This window comes from Zerene cesonia, chromosome 13, assembly GCF_012273895.1.
Source record: "Zerene cesonia ecotype Mississippi chromosome 13, Zerene_cesonia_1.1, whole genome shotgun sequence".
NCBI classification, from domain to species: domain Eukaryota; kingdom Metazoa; phylum Arthropoda; class Insecta; order Lepidoptera; family Pieridae; genus Zerene; species Zerene cesonia.
The window spans coordinates 6115213-6131020 of NC_052114.1; the positions used below are offsets into that span (position 1 = coordinate 6115213).

Consider the following 15808-nt stretch of genomic DNA (forward strand, 5'->3'; position numbering starts at 1 on the left):
ATGTAAATTATTCAGCGTTTGTGCAAGTTGAAATTAATTTCGACGTACAAATATTGCATCGTGATTTTATACTCTGTCTATTAATTGTTGTAGTAACTGACAAAATAATAAATATTAATATTAAACTGTTGCAAAAAAAAAAACTGTTTAAATATCTCTAGTTATTGTATGTAAATAATTATACCATTAAAGCCTCCTATGGCAACGAAATCACGACAAAACCTGCGATATTAATACGCTATAAAAAGAATATAAAAGTGCCATAAAACTTATATATACGACCCATATCTTACGCTTTATTGTATGGCGATGGTTTGGTTAGTACTTTTGCACAAATATATAAAAGAGATGTCGTTTTTTTTTTAATTTTTTGTTTACCAGTAAAGCTGTAACTACACGAATATGAATTATATTTTTTTTTGTGCTTAAACCTCAGAAACCTAATATCCTGCTATAACTATAATGCAATATTCGCGTGTTACATTTTGCTATTCATCATTATCCGGCGAAAAGAAATATAAGAGCCTCATGAACCTTCCAAGATTTAATAAATTCTAGCGTTCTTTCCTTATTTCATTCGAGCAAATATTTAATAAAACTACATGTTCTTCTATCACAGTTTTTAATTAATATTGTTTCAATAAAATGTTCTTAAACGAACCCATATACCCTGGCCTATATGGTGTCTGATGGATTTAAAGTATAATGTTAATAGTGTAATGTAAAAAAAAAGTTTTGAAAAATATTCAAATAAACTATCATTAAATCATTATCAAAACCATACAGCGATGACTCGTCTTAGGATTATTTTACATATATCCGCACCGGGTCGTTTAATTTAACGCATTTTCAAAATATATAAGTTTTCTAGTAAGTATTGTGAAATTTTAACTATTTCTTAGTAGTATAAAGATACTTTAAACCGATTATGTCCCATTATACGTAATAAAAGAGTCTTCTATATAATTTAGGTGCACGACTTCTATAGTAATAGTTTAACGTTAATCAGTGAAATAAAGTATTATTTGATTTATAAATGCATAACGATAATGGTACAATATTAATTGGAGATTCCAAAATTGGGTCAATGGCATTTTAATTGTCGTTCATTAAAAGCCTTCATTAAAACAACATTACTACAAACTTCCACATTAATATAAAATTTATATGTTAAAATTAAATTGTCTTTTACAATATCGAAGTATTTGTACTCCATTTCATTTTCGTCCTCCGCCCTACATACCCATTTAAACACAGACTCGTTTCCTGTCTACTGACACAATTTTTTTTGTCTATTCAAACCCTCGCTTTGTATATTTAAAAAGCACTTCGATAAATGAAGGGTTTCATGTTAGCAAATTGTATTTAAATATACTTACAGATGAATGTGACAAATCCGAAGATACAGCTATCGCGTGCGAGCACTGGTTACGCGTATACGGGTAGGGAAGTAAGTAAATGGGGGTGCCTTTTGTGAAACTGAAGTGAAAATCGGCGGGACGGCGCACGCCACCGGGCTTATTGATTTTGGGTGGGAACATTTCCCGGCACGCCATCTGTCCTGCCCGCTCACGTGCCGAACTAAATTACATAGTTGTACGTGACTGAAATTAGATGGCGCAATTTCGGCTTTTCATTTTATTCTCTGACCAAGTAGCAAATTGCTTTTTAGTAGTACATATAGTATAACGCGAGTTTTTAGATTCGTAAGCCATGGGTCAGTCGCCTCTTCTAACTTCTTTTATTAGGTACTAAATTCCACAATTTTCGAATAAGATAAGAATTACCATAACTGATTTAACTTTTGAATTATCTGTACCTATTTAAGATCATACCTTAAGGGAAATTTGCATTTATAATCTGTTTCTGTTAGGACAAAGAATTTTTGTTTGCAAATATCTTTGTAAGCATGCAATGCTCAAATAAAGAAGTAAAAATCTAATGAAATACAGAACAAGAGGAACATAATAATTATCATTATCTGCAATCCATATTGATTCCCACTGAAATAGACCAATTTTTGTATGTAGTTTTGTCTTTGATAACGATTTTAAATTTTTATTATACGGAATATAGATTATATTTTTGATATTTTATTCATTTTTCCAAAATGTCGAAGTATTTTTATTATAAAATATAGAAAAATGAGGTAATTATTTAATAGCATGTAGGTCAGTGAACGAAGTAAACAGATGTATATCAGATGTCCCATACCCCACTAGGGGCCACGGGACTTCACTTATGTAGGTCAGTGATAATTAATAATTATAAAACGTGCAATAGGCTTGGCCGTTTATCTAAGCACTAGCTGTGTTTGTTAACGATCTGACTCATTGGCTATAATCGCAAAGATCTAAGAATACTTAAACATCTTTAGGCGGTTAAATACTAAACTTGATGATTGGAAGAAATACGAAAAACTTAATAAACAATATTTGGTTTCGCACTTAAAGACACGTTTTCAAGAGTAAGATGCAAGTCTATAACATCGAATCTGCTGTAAAAACCTTCCAGCAATACAAAAATAGCACCTAATGAAATTCAAAATAAAAATAAACATTATTTCGAAGGATTCGCCGGTGCTCTACACCTCTACCTGTTAGCGTGTATGTGTGAGTACGATCTTAATATGCGGGCTAAAGTGCGTGTGTGGGCGTATGTTGTAATGCCTGCCTGCTCGCCAACGCAACTGTGCTTACAGAGCCTTCGTTCACACTATAATAATTATTTATTATTCTTTTTCCATTTTTTTACATTTCTCATTAAGTTACATCAGTGAAAATTTTTTATAGGTAAAAACTTTAAAAGCTTGTTTACGAGACTAATAATGGGTATTTGAATTACGCATTCGTAGATTTTGATACAAACAGAAGTAAATATTGTGTGCTTAAATATCTAGATACGAATTTAAACTTTTATAGTTCTTCACATAATATATTGTTTCTATGTAAGAAGTATATAATCTGGTAGTAAGAATGATTTCTTATAATGTTACATCTTTCTAGACATAACTATTAAATTATACCAAAAAGCACAATTTTCTTAACAAAGGGACGCACTCAGAAAAGAACTCCAAGTTCATATGCAAACAATAGACGCCGACGTTAGCGCTGTTGTGGACACAGCCGCTCACCGAAAGTAAGTTTGTTGGTCTCGTAACTTAGCGTGCAGGCCACAGACTACTCTGACAAAGGTATCAAGAGGCAGTGTCGCTCCACCCCGCGCCCAGAACGGCCGCCATGTCGCGGTGAGGTTCGCGTGTTAACTCCAACAGTGACTAATAATTGTGAAACATGGTGTGCCTCATTTGGACTTGTATCTTCGCCGGCTTACTGCTGGCGACAGCAAACGCTCAGGTAATACATAATAGTTGCGACTAATTTACACGCGTTCATGCACCGAACCTTGGGAACAGATGATCTCATTGACGGATTGTAGTGTAATATTGTTTACCATTAAATTGCCGCTCTTTTAGAATTAACTCCACTTAACTCATCTAATTATGAAATAATTAATATGCCAAGCATCGCAATAGCGTTTATTAAAAACGATTTTTTTCTCAAATATGAGATTGATTTATCGAACTATATAAAATTTCTTGTAATGTATAATATCTCGTTATTATTAACCACATACAACGGATCTTGTGCCATATAGCGTAAAAAACATTTATATTGCTTTTTGCGACGTAAATGAATTAACTTATAAGAAATATTTAACAAAATTCATAAGCAAGATAGCATTTCAAGATTCTAAACCGGTATACTGTCTGGACGTTTTCCATGGTTTTTGTTAGTCGCTAACAAACAAACCTATAAAGTTATAACGCAGTTTTCGTAGAAACTGCTTTCTTTATCTGCAAGTTTAAAAATATAATGTATGCATGTCGACCATTTGCTTTTTTATACTAGGGAAAGTTAAGGGTAGTAGTGCGTAAAGCGTAACAAATGAATACAATGTTAATGATAATAATTTGACCTTTCCTTATACGATATGTTTACTTGAAGATGCGAATTAACACAATACACACGCTACGAGATATGCAATACATGTAATACTACGTAATCATGCTTAACCCAGATTCGTTTCGCAGATGGTGGTAACGCACTCATTCATAAAACAACATTTATCATTCAAGCCCGCTATTTACATATTTAAATTTAATGTTATGTATCTATTTTTAATTTATTGTTAATTTTTCATAACGTTACAATGATAATATACGCGAATAATGAAATAAAAATAGTCAACATTACGTAATTGATAAAGAATTAAGAAGGTCTTGTTTAATATTTACGTGGTACGCAAATACGTTATGTCAATATCCTATGACACGATATACTATGACACAGCTGTATAAATTCTTAAACCACGACACTCCTCTCTGGTTGGTTTAATTACTATATTTCCTTATAGATGGCGCATGAAAAGGAGTTTATTTTGAAAGGATTTTACTTTTTAAACTACTTTTAGTTTAATTTGACAGACTTTAAAAATGTTTCTTATAAAAAGATATCATAGTTAAGCTGAATTAGATCATAATATTGAGTTAAGCAATACCTTATAAGGGTCAGAAATATTGCCAATGCCGCTAAAGACGGTGTGTTGGCTGCAAGGCTGCGGCGCCTACGCATGTACTCATAAATATGCTCCTGCCATTGAGTTCGTTAGCAAACTAACTGAATATTAAACATTATCTGTGTTTAAAACCTCTACCGTTATTCAATCGTATAAAACCTTCGTAAAATATTTATTTACCTGTGTAATTAGTATACATACTCTACCTTTATTAAAATCAACATGGGATAACTTTCGATTCAATTTTGTTATAAAATTGTAGTTTAAACCCAGTTATGTTCGTACTCGATTAAAATTCCTTTAATTTTGACTTCACTTCTGATTTATACACTGCGTATTTAATATTTATTATATATATATCTACACATTACGATCATATAAAATAAGTGTCTCGAAGAAAAGTTACATCAAACACAATTTCAAAAAATTAATATTCAATTGTGTTCGAGTCGTTCATTTTAAACTCAAAGCCAGGGGCGGTTTAACCTATAGTGCAGGAAGGGCGCCGCAGCGTTCCCTGAGTCGTAGACTGAGAAGACGCTCCCTGAGACTGTAATGTAATGTTTACAAGATAAATAAGAGTTTAATAAACGCTCAAAGCACTTTTTATCATCTATTACTTCAAAACTACGAGCGTGTGCTAGAGGATAGACTATTCAAACTTTGATTTAATGTAGTCATTAGGAACATTTGAATTTTGATTATTCATATTACTAACCTTATTAAGATAAGATTATGGCACTACTTATACTTTTGAAAATAAATTATTGGACTCATACTAGAACACAGATAATATATTATATTTTGAAAAATTAAACGTACAAGTATTCGGAAATTTGGTATAGATTATTATAAAGGCATTGTAGGTTTATTTAGTAACTGAACATTTATTTTTTGTGTATACGGCCAGTGATTCGGTCTTAAACATATATTATTAATGTTCAATTGATAAACAAAAAAAAACTTATTCCGAGTACTATCATTCATAGAACCTAACCGTGAGTCAAGTCTTATTGACTCACATTGCATACTTAGTAGGTGGAACTGCCTTTACAATGAATCAGTACATATGTCTGACTTTTAATAACAAATACCAACCGCTTTATTAAGAATTCATGTTTATATGCGATCGGAAATGCGAAAATAATTGAGTTGTTATTTTTAATTACGTCCGCTAACTTTGGACACGGCTGATTGGATCAGTCTTTTCCGTAATATTTCTGTAAAATAGTATTCATATCTTTTCCATTGTAAACAAGAGAACGCTTTTAATTTCTTAATTTTGTTAGCTCCAATCGGGAATCGAATCCAGGTCCCCTCGGTTCTACGCTCACGCGTTAACCACTGTACCAAGGAGGCAGTCAAAATTATACTATTGTACAGTTATTTTAAAAATAAGTAATGAATAGCTATGTTATATATATTAATAACCATATAATTTACCTAAATCATGTGGTTATTAATTATGTTACAATTAAAGTAAGTAACCTTAACGATTGGGTAATATTTTATGCTAGTGGTAATTTAATATATACATACTTAATTAAATAAAATTAATTAAAATTACTACTTCAGGGTCTATAAATAATAATAAGTTGAAAAATCAGGATTTAAATATCATTATAACAACAAAATTTAATGCACACAATTTTTGGCCTTTACACATCAGCGCACAGGTCAGGGTCATTAAAGTATTCTTTAATGTCCAAAGAAAATACGCACATGGCGTAAGCGTTTATTTAAATTACTAGAGATAGATAATTATAATAATTTTACGTGTTATTTAGTAAGTTTTCATTTTGTTAGTTAATGTTCATATGGAAACTAATTGGTATCTATGACTTCTAATTGATCGTCCCAGTGAATTGTTAAAGTACATCACTTAAGCTAATATTTTTAGTTAAACACAGATCCATCATATGCACATACAATAAATTGATGTGTGCAAATAAGATTGCATTATGCAAAGTGGCATCTAATACGGGTATAACGTACAGCCAGCTGCATTTACTTCACAGATTTCCTGCTGTTAAGAACGAATGAAACGCTCTGATTGTTACGAGTCGATCGTGCAATGATAACTAGCACTACGGAAATAGCGAAGTTGCACCTCGAGTAACTCTTTATTATGTTAAAAGTAACATCATCCTTTGCTATCAGATGTTTCGCAATTCGTCGGCTCACAAGGACAACAATAACATTAGCTGCAACAATCGTTGGGGTCATCATCGTATCATAATGGAGCAGTTAAATTGATAGTAATTTCCGAGATTATAAATTTTAAGGAGCATTAAAGTAGCTGTATTAGTTGAAATGTTTTAACAAGGCTGCGTTTTAGAATTATATGCACGAATCTGATGTAAATATAACATATATAAAAGGAAAACGTTGCCATTTATTTGAATAATTAAAAAACCGTCTTTGTAATTGTAAAAAAAATTGTCTTTGAGAATCTTAAATTTCTTAGATCACTTATTAAAACCTCGCCTACACACGTGGCACTTATTCGAATACATGTGGAATAAACGAGCCCGTGGAAAAGAAAACAAAATATACATTATCTTATACAGAAAAGAATGAAACGAATCCATATACATAATATAAATAACTCACATCTGTAAAAACCTTTTTCTATTTATAATATTGTTATTCTTTAACTCGCGACGTAATGTTAAGCCTAGTTAAATATATTTTTACATATACGTATACCAATAAGAACGTTTACCTTTGTTTCCTCATCCAGAACCGATGGCTTACCTCATACCATAGCCAAAGTAGCATTGTACAAGGTGAAGTATCTGATTTGCAGGCATGACTGTAACTCATTGTGTGCATTTGACATGTTAAACACAAGACAACCTTGACAAATTAAGTGTTATCCTAATCGCTATTAGTCCAAATTGAAAAAATACGAACACAATTGTATAAAATCAAAATAAATACATCATATGCAAATATTTTTGACTTATTTTAAGTATGGTACTTGATTTAAGTAAGTATAGATGTATATAAAATTTGTCTAGGCTCATAAAATGAGAAAGCAAGAGCAAGCTCTTCGGAAACATGAAAGTTTAAATTGTATTATATTTACATCATCGTCATCATCATCATTAGTTTATATAATAATTTCCCACTGTAGGAACAAGGCTCCTTTGGCCATAATCCACCACGCTGGCGATGTGCAGATATGCTGGTTGGCACATGTCAGATGTCTGCGAACTATTGATTCTTCAATATGTCGGATTCCTCATTTTTTATTTACCAGCAGTTTTCCAACAGTGGTGACATGACAAATGTGCAGATAAGTTGAAAAATCATTTTATTTGCTGTTCACTCGTCTTGTCTCGAACCCCCGATTTTTCGCTCCGTTCGAGGTTCTAAGCATTGAGCCACCACTGCTATCCAATTATTTACGCCAAGCATCAATTGGCCTACAACTTACAAGTGACGAAAGACATACGATTAGCGACGCCTATCGGTATATTCATGTAATAAGCCTGCGCGCTAATCATGTCAAATGACTTCCTATTCATTCACATAGAGCTTCGCAATTCTAGCAATATTATATCTATGGGAAGTAACAAATTAGAGACAACAATAAACACATGAACAGTTTGCTTTAAATCGTCTGTAATAAAGCATGATTGTCATTCGGAATCTATCGCGATTGTGTTTATTTTCACATAATTACCTTTCTAAGTCTTCCGCTATGATTTAATAACATTGAAAGCTGGCGAATGCGACTTATTGAAAGCTTGCGAAGATAAGAAATAAATACGATATTGTTTTGCAGATTTCTATAATCTTCTATTACGCCCAATGGTATATAACGTAAATTGCCGTAAATAATGGGGCCATTCGAACCGGTTGGTCCACTGGTTACATCAACCACGATACATATTGGGATAAAGATCTTTCGACTTATGTAATGTTTCTAAATGGGTACAGGTTACACGATATTATGCGAACATGTTTGCGGTGACAACAATGTTAATAATATAACAATTGTTTGAAAATAAGATTTAAAGATACGTTATGTGATGTTGGCTACACGAAAACTAGTTCACAGATATCAAACGCCCTAGGACAAAATGTAACCACATTTTGAATATATTTAGTAACTTAGGCCTCGCCATTCAAGGTTGTGAATTTAAATTTTAATGTAAATCTAATAAATAAAGCTTTTAAAGTTTGACTCGAATATTTTAATCAACATTGTTTTTTTTAAATAAACTTTATTCTATTCAATTCTATTCTATTCTATTCTATTTTGTTCTATTCTAATAGAAGAGACAAAACGGGCGTGGAAAAAATTAATCATTTTTTCAATTTACTTGCACTTTATCCTCATCGCTAGCACCAATTGTAGAAGAAAGACCATCGCAAACGCTAGAAACCAAAAAAGGTCGAGGACTTGTGACAGCTGCCAACCCACACACTTATAAAGATAATCGTAGTACTCATGGTAAACACTTGTATAGCAAAAGTTGATGAAAGGTATATGATATATCTAATGTAAATATATCTAATGTTGTAAAATCTTCATCAACTTATTACCTACGTATTTAAGCTTTATTAACAAACATAACCACAATATATTTGGTAGTTTAAGTGGCCTAATGAATTGAGTGTTTATTGCCCCAAAATACGCTTAATAACTTCAACACAATATTGGAGTGTAACTGTAAAATAACAAAACAATCTATGTGCTTTAACATTGAATGAAAAGAATGTCGGCCGTTACAATTACCCATTTCGAAATTACTAGAGATCTTCATAACGGATTCAACCTTTATCGGCTTTCCGGAAATCTTCCAATAATTATATTTCACTCAATCCTTAATGCAAGAGATGTACTTTCCTATCGAAATAGGCTATGTAACTGAGATGACTATCGTTGAAAGTAATCTTGTAACGTAGATTTAATGTACTGCTACATTATATCATAATGGGATTAGTACAATTATTTTAAGTATAGATTGTTACTATAATTATGATTTTGGCATTTTCAACCTTCTTTTAAAGAACTTGTAATATGATACATTTCTCTATTAGCTCATTAGTACACAATATACAATTACATTAATAAATAAGTGAGTAATAGTATCCTAAAACAATGTTAATATCCAGTTTCACGTTAAATAAATGAACATGCCTTGACCGAAAAATCTTTAATAACTTTTAACAATTTAAAGTGTTGAAAGTTCAAAGAATATTCAACAATACCAACAAGTCGTCAAGCAGCGAAGTGGTCAAGCGTGCGTTGACCTCAACCCTATGCATGCCAGTACATTCCCATATATTGACAATCCGTCGCAATCTTAGCCGCAGTACATATTATTAAAGCACTAAGACTTATCTCGAATTCTATTCAAAAGTGAACGGACATTGGCTTCTAGGAATTGTTGTGGTCGCAATAATGTAATGCAGCGAGATTTAACTATTATTTTCAACTGACTTCAAAAAAGGAGGAGGTTATCGATTCTACTTTATATTTGTGTTAGTTACCAAATAGCTTTTTCTGGGTGAACCGATTTTTATGATTCTTTTTTTTTTTAATTATAAGCTGGTGCCTGTTATGTGGTTCCATTTAAATTTTTCTAGTTCTGACAATTTAAAGGCTATTTAGTTTTTTCTTAAAAATCTCTAACTTTTATTTTAGTTAATTGTTTGTGTTTATTCACGCGAAATAATCACTAATGCAATAAATACACGTTTCAAAATAAATTCATTATTATACATAATATAATGTATTTGAAACAATAAAGTATTCATACCATTGATAAGATCCAAGCCTCCGTCCATACGTCATATTGAGGTTTTTACAGTTGAGTAAAACAATATCTATAGAAGGACATACTAACACAGACATACTTGGAAATATTACGGTATTTTTGAACACCATACGTGGAAAGATAATGATAGCTCTCCGATAATCCTAGGCAGATATCAGAGTAGGTCGGGCAGATAGAATCGTGAGCGCCGGTCACCCAGGACATGACCCTAGAATTGGACGTAAACCAGCTAAAATCTGAAGGAGATATATTTGTTTAGTTATGTGAATTTAATGCTCCCTACTGCGATAAAGCTACTTAAAGACTATCAAATATTAATAAAAACAACGTTTAGGTGAGTAAAATATACCTATTCAGAATAGTTTTGTTATCACCTTGTTATGTGAATTGTTATAAATAATTATTTAAAATTTCAATTCAAATGTAGGCAAAAATCATTTATGTTATACCAGAAAATTCAATCTGCTAATCAAATCTCTCCCAAACCGGTTCAATCGTTTAACGTGAACGAGCAATTTTGAGATACATATCAGCAGTTGCAAGAAGAACAGATACCTTATATCTCTTAAATTTCAAAAATTTTTAAATGTATGCAATTTTTAAATATTCCAAATATTAAAAAAAAAGATGATTAGGTGGAAATGGAATTCACTTGCAATGCTGTAAATGAAGATATTGAAAAAAAGAGTGATGTAATAAGGTTCTGAGTTAAACTCGAAATTTGACAAGGTTTTTCTTTTCAATAGCCTGATCAAGTAGTCATATTCGTTACTAGGGGTCCGCCCCGGCTTCGCCTGTGGTACATATATAGCCATATATAGCCTTCCTCAATAAATGGGCTATCTAACACTGAAAGAATTTTTCAAAACGGACCAGTAGTTCCTGGGATAAGTGCGTTCAAACAAACAAACAAAGAAACAAACTCTTCAGCTTTTGATATTGGTATAGATTGAAGTCATTTAGCGTTCTATATTTGGACTAACAAGAAAGTTTTCAAATACATTGAATTTTAGTAATCGACTCAAGGACCCTCTCTCTTATTGCTCTTGTGTACACGACCCTCGGCCATGGTATTCGTGTTTAGGTTACAATGATCAATTATTTAATAGAAATAAATTAATTCACTGTAACTATTCATTATAATTATTGTACTTATTTTTCACACCAGATATACATTCGGACTCTTGTCCATTAAATATTAATAAACTTACAGATGAATTAACATAATACCTGAACGTGTGTTAAAAAATATGAACAACATTTTTCCGATCTAAGATTTTAACATCCTTCGAAATGACGATGTTTTTGAATTTATCAATAGTGTGTATTCATTTTAATATTATGCAAAACTTGAATTATTCAATTATACGTTTCAGAATTCAGAAAGCAGTGGAGACTTCTCGCCTGTCGTGACCGCAACATGCAAAAGTGGAGTTATGTCAATTCGAATCAACTTCACCCAACCTTTCAATGGGGTCGCACACGCCCGAGAGTATAGGTAATACGAACCATAATTGTACAGTTTTTAATAATTTAAACATATAGTTTTAATACGTATATATGTAAATACACAACAAAAGAAAATGATTTTTTTTTATTTTTTATAGTCGGAAAAAGAACAATACATGAATATGATAACAAACTAAAATACCTATTTGACAATATTTACTTAAAAAAGATTACGAAGCTAATATGAATAATATATCCATTTATGAATAACTTATGCAATAAAATCTCATGATTTTTGTAGAAATCCTGTGTTAGATTTTATTATTGTGTCATAAGTATATTAAAGTATTATGTTATTTTACTAAAGGACTCCTCCATGTATGGCGATGGGCAACGGGAGCGAATCGCTAAACTTCGACATAAACCTCAACGCTGTAAAAGGCTCACCAGATTATTGTGGAGTGTACTGGAATAATGTAAGTAACAGATGCTTTAGAAACGAAAAACGTTATTATATATTACTAAAAGACGCAACAAACAAAAATAAAAGCACTTACTTTACAAGATCTAATTTTTTTTAACTTTAGACTTTTCATGATTATGGGTAATGTAAGAATCCCATTCGTACCACGAGCAGTCAAGAATAATACAGATCACCTGATCCGACAACGCATCCAAATGAAATAACATAACATAGACGTGCTTATCTGCATTTTATTTATAACATGATTGTAATTTACATAACTGCTAATACACAATGGAAAAAATATCCACAATACACTATACGTGATAAATTTTAAACAGATATTAAAATGCGTCACTCATACAGCCTTGAATAGCCATTAAAATGCACTCTATCGCTTTATATTCATTCCCTACGAATAGGTTTATGGATATATACGTAGATAAATAAGTAGATACTAAGATTTACAATCAGATTTTCAAAATGAAGCTACACAGTATGTAATGTTCTTACAACAAGAAGTAAAACCAGTGCTTACAAACTGCACTATCCGTAAGATGAATTTGTGAATCAGTGAGGTACCTTCAGAATAAAAACTAGGTACACGTCATCAATCATTATATAAAACTTATTTAATATACATAAATATATAATAATTGATCAAAATTCCAGCGCACCGACGAGCGCTCGCTACCTCTTGCAGTCCGAGTGCACAGAACATTAGAGCTTGCAGATGACAAATTCTACGTCATCACGTGCGGCAAGGCCGGCTTCAGAAACGCAAGGTAAACAGTATTATATACAGTACAGGTTATTTGACATTTTTACCTTGTAATTTTAATTCCAGCTTATCATTAGCGCTGCTAAATGGCACACGCTATCCCCGACATTCTACAAATAGTATCCACATTGACGTCACTTTAATCATTAAGTTGTTAGAGTTTTTCCCACTAGATAGAATTGAATATTTACAAATGTACATACATCATATTTATCAACCGACGCAGTTGTGATGAATAACAGATTCATAGTCCACAAGGCGAAGTCTATCCGCAGTACATAATGAATAATAAATCCAGTCAGTAAAACTTAAAGAGTTCAATTTTAAATTGCATTTTCTAATTGATCAGTCATTTCATTAATCGAATTTGTAGAACGCTAACTGTATTTAAAAAAAAGATTAGTTATCACATAACTGAAGATTGTAGGTATAATATATGTCACCGTAAGATTGTAAACATCGTTATATTACAATCTATCTAGTAAGATTGTAAACTATCGATAGATTGTGAACGTATCATTATGATTGCAATTAAACGCATAATTTTTCGCTTGATTGTAATCTATCGATGGGAAGCGGTCAAATTGTGAACCGGCGTAGGACAGAATGCAACTCGCGCTCTGATTGGTTGCACGGTATGTGCCCCCGTCACCCACGCCATATTTGTTTGTTATTTCGTTAGTTGTCGAATCTAAACAATTATGTTTTCGTGATTATAAATTGATTTTGTCTTGAAAATAACTTATATCTTTCGAATAACTTATATAAAACTGTTGTGAACCTAAAAAATTATTTTAACCCAAGAAAAGCAGTTTGAATGACATATCAACGAATTAGTGTTTGTTTCGCAACATAACCTAAATTACATGAATCGTTCGTGTTTTAATATTTTGATGCTTGTGAACTTAAGTGATCTCATTAAATAACAATGCGACCGACCAATCAGGAAGGATTTGCAGATAGTTGACAATTTGACGCGGGACAGATTGTAATTTAACGGTTTCACTTCAGTAGATTACAATATAGCGAAGAATAATGAGTCAAATTGCAATCATAATGATACGGTTCACAATCTATCGATAGTTTACAATCTTGCTAGATAGATTGTAATCTAACGATCTTTACAATCTAACGGTGACATATACAACTGGCAAGCTACTACTGCTATACATCATATTTTATCTCAATCATTTTTTGTTTCTACAAGTGCAATTTTTCTCATTTTTTAAATTTAATTTGCAGAAACGAAACGTCCCTTGTATCGCTACGATTGTTGAATTCTGAGGGACGCAAAGTATTAAATGCAGCTTATGGAATGCCTTACACCCTTCGAGCTGAAATGAGTAAACCTGACGGTAAGCACTTCTATTTCCATAATTTATTTAAGAATTAAACAACACAGGATTTTAAATAATGCTTGATATTGAAGTTTAATAAATTGTTTCATTATTTTCAGGGACTCATGGAATTCGTATGAAGAGCTGTTTTGCTTTCAATATGCGCAACAATACTGTAGATCTTCTAGATAAAAGAGGGTAAGGAACTTATTCCTTTATTTATACAATAACTTCCATTAAGGAACCCATTTATAACAATAATTATATTCTATGCATACTACAAATGGTATTATCATACTATACTGAACTAATCAAACTTTTCCAGGTGTCCTGTAAAGCAGCAGTCTTTAGTCACAAAATCGGATGCAAATAGTGCTGAGTTGGCTATTGCCTCCATGTTTAGATTTTCGGATTCGTCGCAAATAAATCTGCAATGTGACATAGGTATTTGCAAAGGTATGCAATTTAAAACTAGATAACAATTAGTATTTATTAGATGAGGAGCGACGTAACCATATATAAATGGTTAATGTTTTAAGTGTGTTATAACAATTCAAAAGTGGTTCTATAAGAAGTCTACTTGAGTAAATAAATGTTTGAGTTTGAGTTTAAAGAAGTATGATAACTGTTATTAAATACCTACGGGTAGTTGTTTGTTACTAACTTATTTTAATTAACATTACATTTGGACTTTGGATAGCCAAAGGTCAAGCGTCGCCACGATAGGTTGACGTAGGTTAAAATTCCGCCCAACGATCATTTTAGTTCATTTAAGAATGTTGTAATATTAATTTATAACACCTTTTAGAGCTACAAACCTAGAAACATTAATTAAAAGAAGGTATATTATGAAATGATTAATAAGAAAAAGTTAAATTTTTCAGGCACATGTGCAACAGTGGACTGTTCCATTGATGGTGGAGCTGAACCAACAGATGAGGAAGGCACAGTCACAGCTTCGACCGGAGTATTCGTCCTCGATCCAAATGATAGTGCAGGTACCTATGTTTCCTAATATTCTTTTTTATTTTATTTGTACGTTGCCATTGTCACGACTAGACTGGATAATTAATATCATATCGTTGTTAATTTAAATCCATTATAAATCTTTATATTTTCAACACGGTTCTATGAAAGTATTTGCATGTTATCAAAAAAAGTAAAATAGCAGACAAAAAATCCGTCATCACCTGAGAGATAGTCGAACCGAAAACCGAAACAAACCGATTGCATAGTGTGAAAGTGTGAATTTTATGGAATCAAATTCTCTAACTCATTATAAGTCTTGTTATATGTTAAGAATATGTGCCCAAGCTAACGCAAAAAGTAAGCTTGCAACCAGAAATAAGTTATAAGCTTTTATGACAAATGCATTCGTCTTTAGTTGCAGCGCTCGCATGCGTGG

General features: G+C 32.0%; 1 protein-coding gene across 1 annotated transcript in view; it reads left to right on the forward strand.

The window, feature by feature from the left end:
* The first annotated feature begins 3177 nt into the window (after positions 1-3177).
* LOC119831303 overlaps positions 3178-15808 on the forward strand; it is a 15594-nt gene continuing 2963 nt past the window's right edge. The window contains exons 1-9 of the mRNA XM_038354603.1: positions 3178-3356; positions 11750-11871; positions 12190-12298; positions 12958-13070; positions 14309-14421; positions 14523-14601; positions 14729-14859; positions 15288-15401; positions 15788-15802. Of these exons, the coding sequence (XP_038210531.1) occupies positions 3294-3356; positions 11750-11871; positions 12190-12298; positions 12958-13070; positions 14309-14421; positions 14523-14601; positions 14729-14859; positions 15288-15401; positions 15788-15802 (859 nt within the window). The 5' untranslated portion in view covers positions 3178-3293. The remainder of the gene's footprint in view (positions 3357-11749; positions 11872-12189; positions 12299-12957; positions 13071-14308; positions 14422-14522; positions 14602-14728; positions 14860-15287; positions 15402-15787; positions 15803-15808) is intronic.